Source organism: Eublepharis macularius, chromosome 2 (genome assembly GCF_028583425.1).
Source record: "Eublepharis macularius isolate TG4126 chromosome 2, MPM_Emac_v1.0, whole genome shotgun sequence".
In the NCBI taxonomy this organism is placed as follows: Eukaryota; Metazoa; Chordata; class Lepidosauria; order Squamata; family Eublepharidae; genus Eublepharis; species Eublepharis macularius.
The window spans coordinates 232,400,553-232,412,725 of NC_072791.1; the positions used below are offsets into that span (position 1 = coordinate 232,400,553).

The window sequence follows — 12,173 nt, forward strand, 5'->3', positions numbered from 1 at the left end:
GCTGCTCCGCGAACACTCTGTAGTCGTCATTAGGAGACGACGAACGGAGCTCCCCCACAGCATCATCAGGGGAAGGGTCGGAAGCCGCGTCCGAGGAGTACTCTGATGGAGACGCCAGGCCCTCTTCATCCTCGGAGTCGGAGAAAACCGCCGGGGTCTGCGTCGGAACCGAAGGGCGCTCCGTCGGAACCGAGGTACAAGGCTCGGGAGCCGAAAGATGGCGATGCGGCCGAGCAGCAGGCGGAGCAAGTGGCAGAGTCGACGGCGCCGGAACCGAGGTCAAGGGCGCCGATGGGCCAGGCAGGAAGGGGGCGGACTGCTGGATCCAAGCCACGAAATCTTGCCAGGAGGCCACGTTCCCAAAGCCCGGGACAGGCTGCCAAGGAGGTAGAGCAGCAGGCACTGGAACGGATCGGTGAAACGGCGCCGGAACCGACAAGACTGGCTGCGCCGGAACGGAGGCCTCCGACGGGACCGGAGCAGATGGCAGGGAGCGTTCAAACTCCTGGAACGGTTCCGAAAAACAAGGGAACGATTCATAGTCGTCCGGAACCACCGGAGGAGGCGTACGAGGAGGCGAAGGGGTGTGCAGGAGACTCCTGACGTCCTCAGCAGGAGGGGCCGATCTGGGAGGCGAACCAGCCAACGATGTCGGGGCCGGCGATAAAGCACGGCTCTTGGCTTTCGACTTGGCCTTTGCCTTTTTTGGCGGGGGCTCCGAAGAAGCCGCAGTGGCCAAAGGCTTGGAAGAAGGCTTCGACGAAGCGCGTTTCTTCGCCTTCCGACTGGACGGAACACTCACGGAACCGGAGGTAGTCGAGCCCTCCGGAACGGGCGGCCCCGTCGGATCCGAGGGGAGCGGTTCCGGCGACTTACGCGGAGCCGGCGAGGGAGCGACAGAGCTGGGCTTGCTCCCGGACGATCCAGACGGTTTGGGCGGCAGAAGGTTGGCGTCCCAAAGGAAGGCTCGGAGCCTGGCCTTGCGGTCGTTCCGCGCCTTCGGGGTGAAGGCCATGCAGAACTTACAGCGCTCCACGACGTGCCCCTCGCCCAAACAGATAAGGCACAGGTCATGACCGTCTGAGTGGGTCATTTTAGTGCCACATTGCTGGCATTTTTTAAATAGAGAGGAATGGGACATGGTGGAGGCGTGTCCCAGAAAATGAAGCGATAACTCACAAGCGACGAACAGTCCGAAGACACGAGCGACAGCTAAAGAACCTTTTCGAACGGCGGCGAAAAAGGAACTGAGGGAATGCCGGGGACGTTCGGGTACTTGTACTTCAAAATTGGCGGGAACACCGACGCGCATGCGCGGTGGGCCCGAACGTCCCCGTCACATTTCTAGAAGCTAAAAGAATCTTCTCCGCGGCTGGCCTGCGCCTGCGCAGTCCCAATGTGGGGCTGCACAGAAGGACGACGACGATCAGTATTTCTACAAATGCCTAATAAAAACTGACTGAACCCTGCAGTTTTTACAACTCATGCAAGATGCAAAGAAGTTCAGATCTTATAAAAGATACACATCCTCTGATGCATACCATTAACTACTTCCTCTCGTCTACAGTAATGCTTCATCCAGTAAATTAAGAACATCCAGACAAGCAACAAGCATTGCAGGGGGCGGGGGGGGGGGAGACACTTAACATTGTTTGGGATTACTGCTCCCTAATTTATTTTAAAATTGGACTATGAACTGAACTAAAACAAACCCCCAAACCTGGAAAAAAGAGATCAAAGTAGCCTGCATTAACCAGCAACACAGTATGGTTCTCTCCCCTCTCTTCCTGCTCTTCTTTTATGTCATCAGATCCCCTCAAATACTAACTTCCTTTGTTCCATTCGGTCACATTCTTTCTTCAAACCTAGTATTGTTGACAACCTTTAACACTCTGCAATCTTCTCTTCTCTGTAACTTCCCAAAGTGCGTAAGTTATACCTTCTCGATTTATTCAAAGCACCATCTCTCTTCTTCCCTCCACATTTAGGTCAGAACTGTACAGGTAATCTTACATTTCTTGTATGCCATCCAAAACTCTTATTCTTGCCTACCAAAATACTTACACAATAGGAAAGAACTGCAGAAACACCTTAAGTGACATGTCCTAACTAAAAGGGTCTACTGTGGCAGACAATAGCTTATAGTGCATGGGACTTCTTAAAAAAAATGTTTTGGGAGGGACAATGGAGCATCTAACTTTTATAACAAAGGCTGTATTTAATCATTCTCAAAAAACACCTCATTTATGCTAAGCCACTAAAATTAAGTTAGGCTATAAAGCCATTGGGTCTCTATATGTCACCCCCGCTGGTGGGAGCCCATTTGAAAATGGCCAGTTCGACTCCTTCAACGGCTGCATCCATTCCACATTGGTTTCCAAAGACTGGGCATTCCTGATTTTGCAGTCTCCTCTGTCTGTCACCTATCTTCTGAGTAAACATGCTTAAACTGCGGTGTAGATCTTAATGATGACTATGTTTTGAAGTGAGACATTTTTAGTGTCCAAAATGGCCAAATCCAGATAGTCCAATTAGTAAAATATTTGAGCTTATAAATGTCATTAAAGAAGAAACTTCCAACAGAGATGACCTATGATTATACATGATGAACACGGAGGAGTGACAGCAGGTACTTTCTGTGCATTAACAACGCTCATGCATCAGCTAGAAAATGAAAACTGTGTGGACCTTTATCACGTAGCTAAGATGATAAACTTGATGAGGCCTGGAATCTTGACAGACACTGACCAGTACCAGTTTCTGTACAAAACTATCCTCAATCTTGTAAGTTCAAGGCAAGAAGAAAATCCTTCAGTATTCATAGACTGTAATGGCTCTGCTTTACCCAATGGCAATGCAGCGGAGAGCTTGGAATCTTTAGTTTGACTACAGCCAATGTCCAGAATTCAGCAGAGCTGGATTTTTCAGTATCGCTGCTTACCCTTATTAAAAATTATGTAGGAGGGAGGGGGGAATTATCCAGCTATTCATTTATCTTTTTGATATTTTCCCCTGTTGGGAAAAACCACAATTGTTGCATATGACTTTATTGCTGAACTTATATATTAACAATGTGTGCCTTTTTGAAAAAGATCTTGTAATGCCTTTTGTTATGTTTGCACTAATTTGACTGAACTTCAGTGTGTTTCTATGACTGAAATTGTGGTCTCTCTCTTTACAGTATTAGCTTTCCACTTCTCTGGCTTTATTTTAACTTAAATTTTACAGTAACAATAGCCTCTAGCGGTTCCAAGCAAAAAACAAGGGTTTTTTTTTTTAGTATCCACCTTGTTGTTATTTAAAGCATTTCTTATGTTTGCTAGAAATGTAACGTTTTATATGATAGACTGTAAATATAATACTGTTATTTGTAATATTCAATTAAAAATATCAAGCCATTATAATTAATTCTTAAACTCAGATCTAAATTAGGAAGAGTAATTTGATTTCCTAAGCCATGGTTTAATTTGTCTCACGTGTTTGTTTCTCAAATTCTATTGAAAGAATTGCTCCATATTTCCAAGCTTCAAACACATTATGTTAACCTATAATATATTAATTAACTGTACAATTAAACATGGTGAGCAATTAATTCATCTCATTCCAATTAATCTAGATCTTGATTTCATGTTTTTTGGTATTTTTTCAACGAACTACAATCCTGAAAGTCATGCAATCAGCTCCATGTAGTCATGGCTATCTGGACCTTCTATTTCCCAAATAGCCAACAACTCAAGTTTTAAGGCAAACCACTCTGGAGAAGGCAGGGAACAGCATACAGCAGTGCTGTTGCAAGCGGGGGGGGGGGGGACCCTCCGAATCCTCCAGATGCTGCAAGCTTTGAGGCACACTGCAAATTCCAAAAGAGTTAGGCATGCCTATTTTAACAAAGTTAAAGAATTAGATTGGACTGATGTCAACTGGGATGCAAGCAAGCCTTCCCCCCTTCACAGAATAACATCATTGACAGCAAACATCTTAACAAGAATGAGTATATTCAACACAACACTGACAACAATACAACAGCAATATTAACACTACAGAGTCTGAGGAAAGTGCGTGTGCACGCACGCATGTACACGTGTGCACATGCATAAATTTTCATTAAGGTGCAAAGCATAATGACCTGCAAAATTATCCTAACATGACTGTTTATTTTCTAACATATTTCAGGGGAAAAACAGAGAGAAACAAACATGCCCCATGTTACATTTTGATTTTGCAAACTCAGCAAGCTTGCAAATTCAAGTACTGTTCACAAACATGGTCATATCAGATTATTACACAGGGGGAGGTCATCAACGAATTAACTGGAGGACAGCTTCATCTTTGTCTCATGCTAACTATAGATTTCCCAAGGCCCTATTAATTATCTCGATCTTTAGTCATCCTTTAACCGGAAGGCCTTAAAAAGCTTGGAGCTGTAAGCACCACGGTGCTATGTACTCCCTCTTCCAATCCCCAAGGTCCCCAACACACTCCCCATTTGTAATAGTCCACCACAGTATAAGAATGAAATCCAGCCCTGCCGTTTCTTACCTTAAATCTAAGCAACCACTTAATGCATAAATGAAGCAAATAAAAGAGGTAAGGAAGAAAAGCATTGAAAGGTTAGTTGAAACTTCAGGATATGAAGAGAGACGGGGAAAAAAGAAAAAAGTTAAGCATTTTGCATCAACAAAATAATGTATCAGTAGATCACAGAAAGAGCGATTAAGCAGAATGGGTTATGGACAAAGGGTTCTCCAAGATGAAACTCCATTAAAAGACATGAACAAACAGCACTGTCTTAAGATAGCATTAGCTGCTAAGTGTGCCACTCAGTGTTTCCAGCACTATTCATGAGAACACAAGAGAACTGCCTGTAAGAATCCCAAAGGCAAGTTTCTAGCAGAAAACAAGCCAGCTGGTTTTTAAGTAGACTAACCTCCAGGATGTATTTAAAGTCAACTGCAACAAATATTACAGCGATTAAGCATAACAGGTTTCAATACATGGATTTTTTAAAAATGAACGGCTATGATTATGTTCTTATTCTTAATTCTGTTTTGTATATTTTAGTTCTCATGGAATGCCAGAGACAATGAGCATGGCAGAATCCATTACAGACAGTTATCTCACAAGCCATTAACTGCTTAACCTACAGCCATTAAATTACATTTTCGTGGAATTGCATGCATTACAGTTCTACTGATCCACTATACACAATTATAAAGACCTTCATTGGTTAAATTTAAATATAGTATATAAGTTTTGCAACCAACTTTGCATGATAAGAAACAAGACACAGGGCCAGCTTACAAGCTATAAATCCACTGTTCACGTCATGGTTTTAGGCTTCACCTTGCAAAACTGAGAACGGTATGGTGTTTCTTTCTAAACCAAACAGCTACAGATGCAGATGTTAAAAATTAGATTGTGAATAAAATGATTTCCCCATATTGATTTCTACAGGAAACTAAAGCTCAATACTGAAAACCTAACTCTATAGCTCTTACTTATTTGGTCACGTAAGTCATCCTGGTACTAGGTTTACCACCATCTTCAGAAATATTACACACATGGCATAGCACTGTCAGTACTGGTAATGTATTTCTTTTCTCTCAAACTAAGTCTGGTGTCCAAACATACCCTTTCTAGATAATATGGCATGCTTGAAGATTCAGAGCTACTTGGCTTCTTGATGTCCATGTTGAAGAAAACAGACATGAGAATGAAATCCCATACATCAAAAGGAAATGCAAGTACTATTTATTGCATTGCAAAGAGTAGCTTCTTCTCACTATCTGCTGCTTGACTTTAGGAAACTCACCAATACTGTAAACCGTATGTGCCATATTAACAGTGTTCTCATATACATGCCTTTTAATAAGGCACTAAAATGGGTTTTTAATTCGGGCTTGGGGGGTAATATTTACTGTGTGTTTTGAAGACTTCTGTAGAATGCAGCAAAGAATGTTCAGGAAGAAATGCAGAATATATTTTTATCATGCAAAGAGTTAAAGTTGGCTTAATATTTAATTGAGGTAGCGTTGTTAAGAACATCTTGCGTTGGAGTCAACCAACCTCAAATGAAATCTACAGAAAGAATTTCTGGCCTACAATCTTCGGGCGCTGTGTAGAAGAACAGCACTGGAAACTGGCAGGCCCTCCCCCTGGCCACGCAAGCTCCTCTCCATTCGTGGAAGAGCTGGAGCCATTACCCTGATGTAGCTTTGGCAGGAGCTGTGGGCCTTGTAAATCATTCCTATTCACAGCATCTGTTCCTTTTCAAAGGCTGGCAGCCTCATATCAACTGAATGACTTGTTTCAGGAATGCTTTAGGAAAAGATATGCAAAAAAGTGAACTAAAATTGTATCTGCACGGAACAAGAAAGCAGCTGTATGTCTGATTCAATTTCCAATTCAACAGTTAAGTTAGCCTGTACCATAAGTGCTGGCCAAATTGCACATATAGCAAAACTTGAGCATTTTCCTATTCATCCTGGTTATGCACTTTAAAAATTCTTAACATACACATCGCTTGGTTTTGCTTATCACACAAGTCTGGATAGCGTTCGTTTCTTCTGGGAGGAGCCTAATACCACAATGCAAACATGTTCCTCCTGCACTTTTGGGTCAAGTAAACAAAAGAGACAGAAGGCATAGCTTGCGGGCAGGCAGATATTGCTTGACAACCAAATCAAAGGACAGGAATAGCACCAAATATTTTCCAAGTTGAAAGCCTTCCACCAATTTCTTAAAATACAGTTATCAAGCAGCCAGAAAAGCAGGATTAACACGAGAGAGACAGACAGAGATACAAAAGGAATAATAAGGGGTGAATAAAGATTATCATCAGATAGGAGGATCCATGCTGGTATTTGGAGGAGAAAGGGAAGGGGATCCAACACACACAGATCTTGGCATTCTGAATATATACAGGCAAACATGAAAATTCCACATCACTACTTACCTTCACTCCATGCCCAATATCATCTAGAATTGTATAATCAATAGGTTTTCTAATATAGCGAACTGGTCGCTCCAGGTTGGCTGGTGCAATGATTTTGTGAGTTCTTGAGGTGTTTTTGTTTGTTGTCAAGATGCCAATTTCTCTTCTAGCCACTTTTTCTTTATGTATGTCAACTGTCTGCAAAACCAAGGAATTGACAATTAATGTTGATTGACCAAAAGTGTTCTACTAATGATTAACAGTTATCAGATCTTCCACATCAATATGCCACCAGTTAGGGGATGCTCACTACATTCTTTTTGCACAGTGTCAAGCTCAGAGGACCTTTACTGGCTAGGGGGACTGAAAAGAGAGAGGTGGTCCTTCAGGAAAGAACCAGAACCTTGACCTCAGCCATGAAACAGACAAGCCCTTAAACTGTTTCTAAGTTGGTGTCATGGACACCCAATGGCCAATACTAACATGCAGCTGCCTGTTGTACTCATTTTTCTGGAATTCCTTCTATGGCAGTCCCATGGGTGGTATATTACAGGTTACAGAAGCATGTATCCGAGTGGCTCGGTCAGCTGAGGGTAGAGGGTTTGGGGAACCTACAAACCAAGTGCAAATGATAAAAAGCACTCTGAGTCCTGCCTACTAACAATCTGCTCTTGAGAGCAATCCTCTCAACTGAATGGATGGTATCCAAACTGTTATGTCTTTAAGCAGCAGTTTGTTCATACTGACTGAATTACGAGGAATCAGAGCACAAGTATCAGGGCTATACCATACTTAAAACAATCCAATTTTTCTTGCATCATTTGTATTCTACGTTTTTACAAGTGATGTAGTACCACCACAAATTATGCAGCACAATTTGAAACAGGGAAGGAACTGGAATAATTCTCTCTTCTGTTATCCAGTTTTTAACCATGCATGAAGTGCCTTGCTGGACTCCAGACCACTGGTTCAATCTTGTCCAACATCCCATCTCACACAATGGCCAACCAGTTGCACCTGGAGGCCAACAAGCAGGGCACAGAAATCAAGGCTTTCCCCTTGGCATTGCCTCATAGCTCTGATATTCAGAGATTTACTACCTCTGAGAGAAGAAATTCTCTTTAGCCACCAGGGCTGGTAGCCATTGATGGACCTCTCCATGAATCTGTCTAATCCCCCTTCAAAGCTAGAAGTTATCACTGTATCTTCTGTTCGTGCATTCCACCACTTAATTACTCAGCGAGTGAAAGGGGGTTTCGTCCATCCTGAATCCTTGGCCTGTCAAATTCAATGGGTGCCCCCAAGACTTAGTATTATGGGAGAAGGAAAAAAACCCAGTGTTGCACTTACCTGTAACTGTTGTTCATCGAGGTCTTCCGTACAGGCACACATGGGACTGTGCATGTGCAGGCTTGTCAATTTGGAGACTTTTCTAGATGATAAGCCACTAGGGGGCATCCTTGCCTCTATCTGCGCAGGCGTGGCCACTTTCCCGTCGAAACGGCCCCTACAGAGGTGGGGTGCCCCCCAGCTACCCTCAGTCCTCTTTCACCGCCATACCCTAAAGATAAAAAGAGTCCAAGCGGGGAAGGAGGGAGGGTATGTGTGCCTGCACGGAAGACCTCGATGAACAACAGTTACGGGTAAGTGCAACACTTTTTCATCGCTGGTCTTCCAGTGCAGTCCCACATGGGAGATTAACAAGCTAATTACCTGGGTGGAGGAACAGCTTGTCTTCATGAGAAAATTGATTGGAGGACTGATGTACCAACTGCCGTTTCTTTTCTGTCCAGGACGTCCAGGGCGTAGTGTTTGATGAAACTGTCTGAGGACGCCCACATCGCAGCCTTCCAGATGTCCTGGAAGGGGACGCCCTTCGTCAGCGCAGCAGAGGAGGCCTGTGACCTCCTGGTGGAATGAGCGGGGACCTCCAAAGGGCATGGTAAGTTAGCACCAGGGCTTTTTTTCTGGGAAAAGAGATGGTGGAACTCAGTGGCGGAACTCAGGACCGCACAATGACATCGCTTTGGGTCAGCTAGAACAAGGGGGGAGTTTTTAAAAGTTTAAATCGCCCTTGGCAAAACATGGGTCACATGGCCAGTGGCCCCACCCCCTGACCTCCAGACAGAGGGGAGTTTAGATTGCTCTCCGTGCCAATGGCGCGGAGGGCAATCTAAACTCCTCTCTGTCTGGAAATCAGGGGGCGAGATCACCAGCCATGTGACCATTTTCAAGCAGTGCCGGAACTCTGTTCCACCACGTTCCCGGTGAAAAAAAGCCCGGGTTAGCACTATTATAACATAAGCATATAGCCTGAACCACCCACCTAGCTATGGTTTGTGAGCTAGCCTTCTTCCCCTTCTTGGGGCCAGAAAAACAGATAAAAAGCTGGGAATCTGACCTAAAGGGTTTCGTGCGGTCTAATCAGAAAAGAAGCACCCTCCTAACATCTAGGGTGTGAAGGGCTCTCTCAGCTTCAGAGGTTTGTCTGGTAACACAATTTCCTGGGAAACATGAAATGTAGAGACAATCTTGGGCAAGAACTCTACCTTCGTACGCAATACCACTTTTTCTGAGTGAATTTTTAAGAAAGGTGGTTCCATGCTCAGAGCAGCTAACTCACTGACTCGCCGGGCCGAAGTAACAGCCACTAAAAGGGCAACCTTAAGGGAAAGCATACCATTGGCGACGTTGCTAATGGTTCAAAGGGTTTGGACATTAGCCTGGTCAAGACCAAGGGCAACGACCACTGGGGTACCACTGCGGTCACAGGGGGGAATAAATTATTCAAACCCTTTAGGAACATTTTCGATGTGTAGTGGGAAAAAACAGTTTTCCTATCAATGGGGGGATGAAAGGCAGAAATGACTGCTAGATAAACCTTCACAGAGGAATTAGACAAGCTCTTATGTTTAAGATCTAAAAAGAATTCCAGAATAACAGGTAAGGAGCAGTTTACAGGATCAACCCCTTTGGTTAGCGACCAAGCTCTAAGTTTTTCCCACTTCAAGGCATAAGGTTACCTTGTAGACAATCGCCTAGCATTCAGGATAATGTTAGCAACTCCCTCTGAGATCCTCCTGGATCACCAACCAGGCTGTTAGTCTGAGTCTGAGAACATCATGATGAAGGACCTCCCCTCCGGGATAAGAGGTCCAGCTCTCCTGGCAGAGGGCGAAATTGGGTCTGGAGCCGCATCAGCCCATGAAACGAGGGTTGTCTGTACCAAAAGGGGGCAATGACTATCCCCGTCATATTGTCCAGTTGTAATTTGCTCACCACCCTGGGCAGTAACGGAATGGGCGGGAACAGATAGTAGAAACAGCCAGACCAATGGAACTGAAAGGCATCTCCTAAGGATTCTAGGCCCATGAGAGCAGAAAAGTTTGGTCTTGTGATTCTCTTCTGTTGTGAACAAGCCTACATCTGGATGACCCCAGTCTGCAATGATGGGTGTCAAATAGCAGTCCCTGATGGTCCAGTCTGCCGAAGTGATCTGCAAGTATGTTCTCCACCCTGGGGATATGAACAGCAAGAAGCCAAGCTGCATGGTCTACAGCCCAAGTCCAGATTTCCATTGCCTTTTTGCACAGAGTCACAGACGCTGTGCCCCCTTGTTTGTTGATATAATACTTTGTGGCGGAATTTTCCATGAGAATCAAGATGGACTTTTCTGTCTCTGCATCTGAAAATGAAATCAGGGCATAAAGCGCTGCCTTCAGTTCTAGGCTATTAATATGGTATGTTCTCTCTTCAACCCCCCAAGTACCGTGGGCATAGGAACCGTTACATTGGCAATGAAGGTCCTCCCGGTGTCAATCTCATACAGTGAAGAGCCTTCCCTGCACCAGCGCTCCTCATCGTGGCAGTAGTAAAGATCCCTCTTGGAAGAGGAATGCGTACGTTTCCCCTTACTAGTTATCTCCCCTTCTTTCTCAGAGGACTGAATGGTGAATGACTTGGAACCAGCTGAATGCGAGTGGGAATGGCCCGTGGGTGTAAGCGGGTGGTCCAATATAACTACATCCTCCTCAATCCACTCCTGTCTCGGCGTCCAAGACAGAACTGAAGAGGTGCTTCGTCTTGCAGAACTTTTTTCTAGGGGGCTCATCACCAGAGACCGAACCTGCACTGGGTAAGTGAGATGAAGAGGATCTCAGATCCAAGGTCGAGCATTTTTATCCGGTCGGTTCTGACGCCGAAGTAGGATGACTCCAAGGAGTCTTGGAACCAGGCTGATCGGAGATTCGAGGAGAAGGCAAATCGGGTGCAGTTGAAGGCGCTCAACTCTGAGGAGTCTTCGAGCCCGATGGGGTCAGTTCCGAGAGTGATCCTTTGGGTGCGAGTCCCTTCACAACAGTTGTTTCTGAGGTGAGAGGATCCAACTTAGCCGCCTGGTCGGTTCCAACCAGTGAGGAACAGCTCTGAGGGGTTTTCTGGCCCATAGAAGAGCAAGGTGTCGATGATGGCCTCGGGGTCGAAGCAGTCTTCGGGTTGGATGCATCACCTGCACTGGTCAAGGCAGATTTCGGTGCCTTTGCTGGGTCATTGGTTACCGTCATGGCCTTCTGCCAAAGAGAGGCCTTCACCCTGCCTGATATCTCCGATCTGGCCTTTGGTGTAAACTTTTGGCAATGTTTGCAAGACTGGGTGATGTGTGCCTCACTCACGCAAAGAAGGCACAAAGGATAACCATTGGAACGAGTTATTTTGGCATTGCAAGAAGAGCAGCGTTTAAACAAAGCCTTCTCAGACATGATCTCCAAGAACAGTAGACAAACAAAGAAGAGGAGCTATTTAGCTCGAGAAGAGTCTATGCTAGAACCTCCTGCACCAGCGGCGAAAGATGAACTGAGGGTAGCCTCTATAGGGGCCGTTTGGGCAGGGAAGCGGCTGTGCCTGCGCAGATAGAGGTGAGGACGCCCTCTAGCGGCTTATCAGCTAGAAAAAATCTCCAAATCGGCAGGCCTGCACTGTGGGACTGCACTGGAAGACCGATGATGAACAGTTCCCTCCAGCCACTGTCTCTGTCCTGTGCATAATTTTATCAACCTCCATCATGATAGTAATATCAGAAAGCCTTCAAAATAATCAAGTTCTTTTGAATATACTGCTCCCTTATACAGCCCCTGGACAATCTAAATAAGCATCAAAAACAAGAGCCACACATCACTATCGACTTTTCAAGCTTATTTAATCTTTTTTTATTGTATTACTGAAAAGCAGTAGGAGGGAATGA

The 12,173-nt window shown here is 44.9% G+C and overlaps 1 protein-coding gene across 9 annotated transcripts in view; it reads right to left on the reverse strand.

The window, feature by feature from the left end:
* ABI2 (abl interactor 2) overlaps positions 1 to 12,173 on the reverse strand; it is a 97,302-nt gene that overhangs the window by 30,531 nt on the left and 54,598 nt on the right. For 5 of the 9 annotated variants that reach the window (XM_054972276.1, XM_054972272.1, XM_054972275.1 and 2 more), the window contains exon 3: positions 6,956 to 7,132. In XM_054972276.1, the coding sequence (XP_054828251.1) occupies positions 6,956 to 7,132 (177 nt within the window). Of the gene's footprint in view, positions 1 to 4,539; positions 4,558 to 6,955; positions 7,133 to 12,173 lie in introns of all 9 variants that reach the window. The other 4 variants (XM_054972271.1, XM_054972269.1, XM_054972273.1 and 1 more) reach the window with 1 other exon arrangement.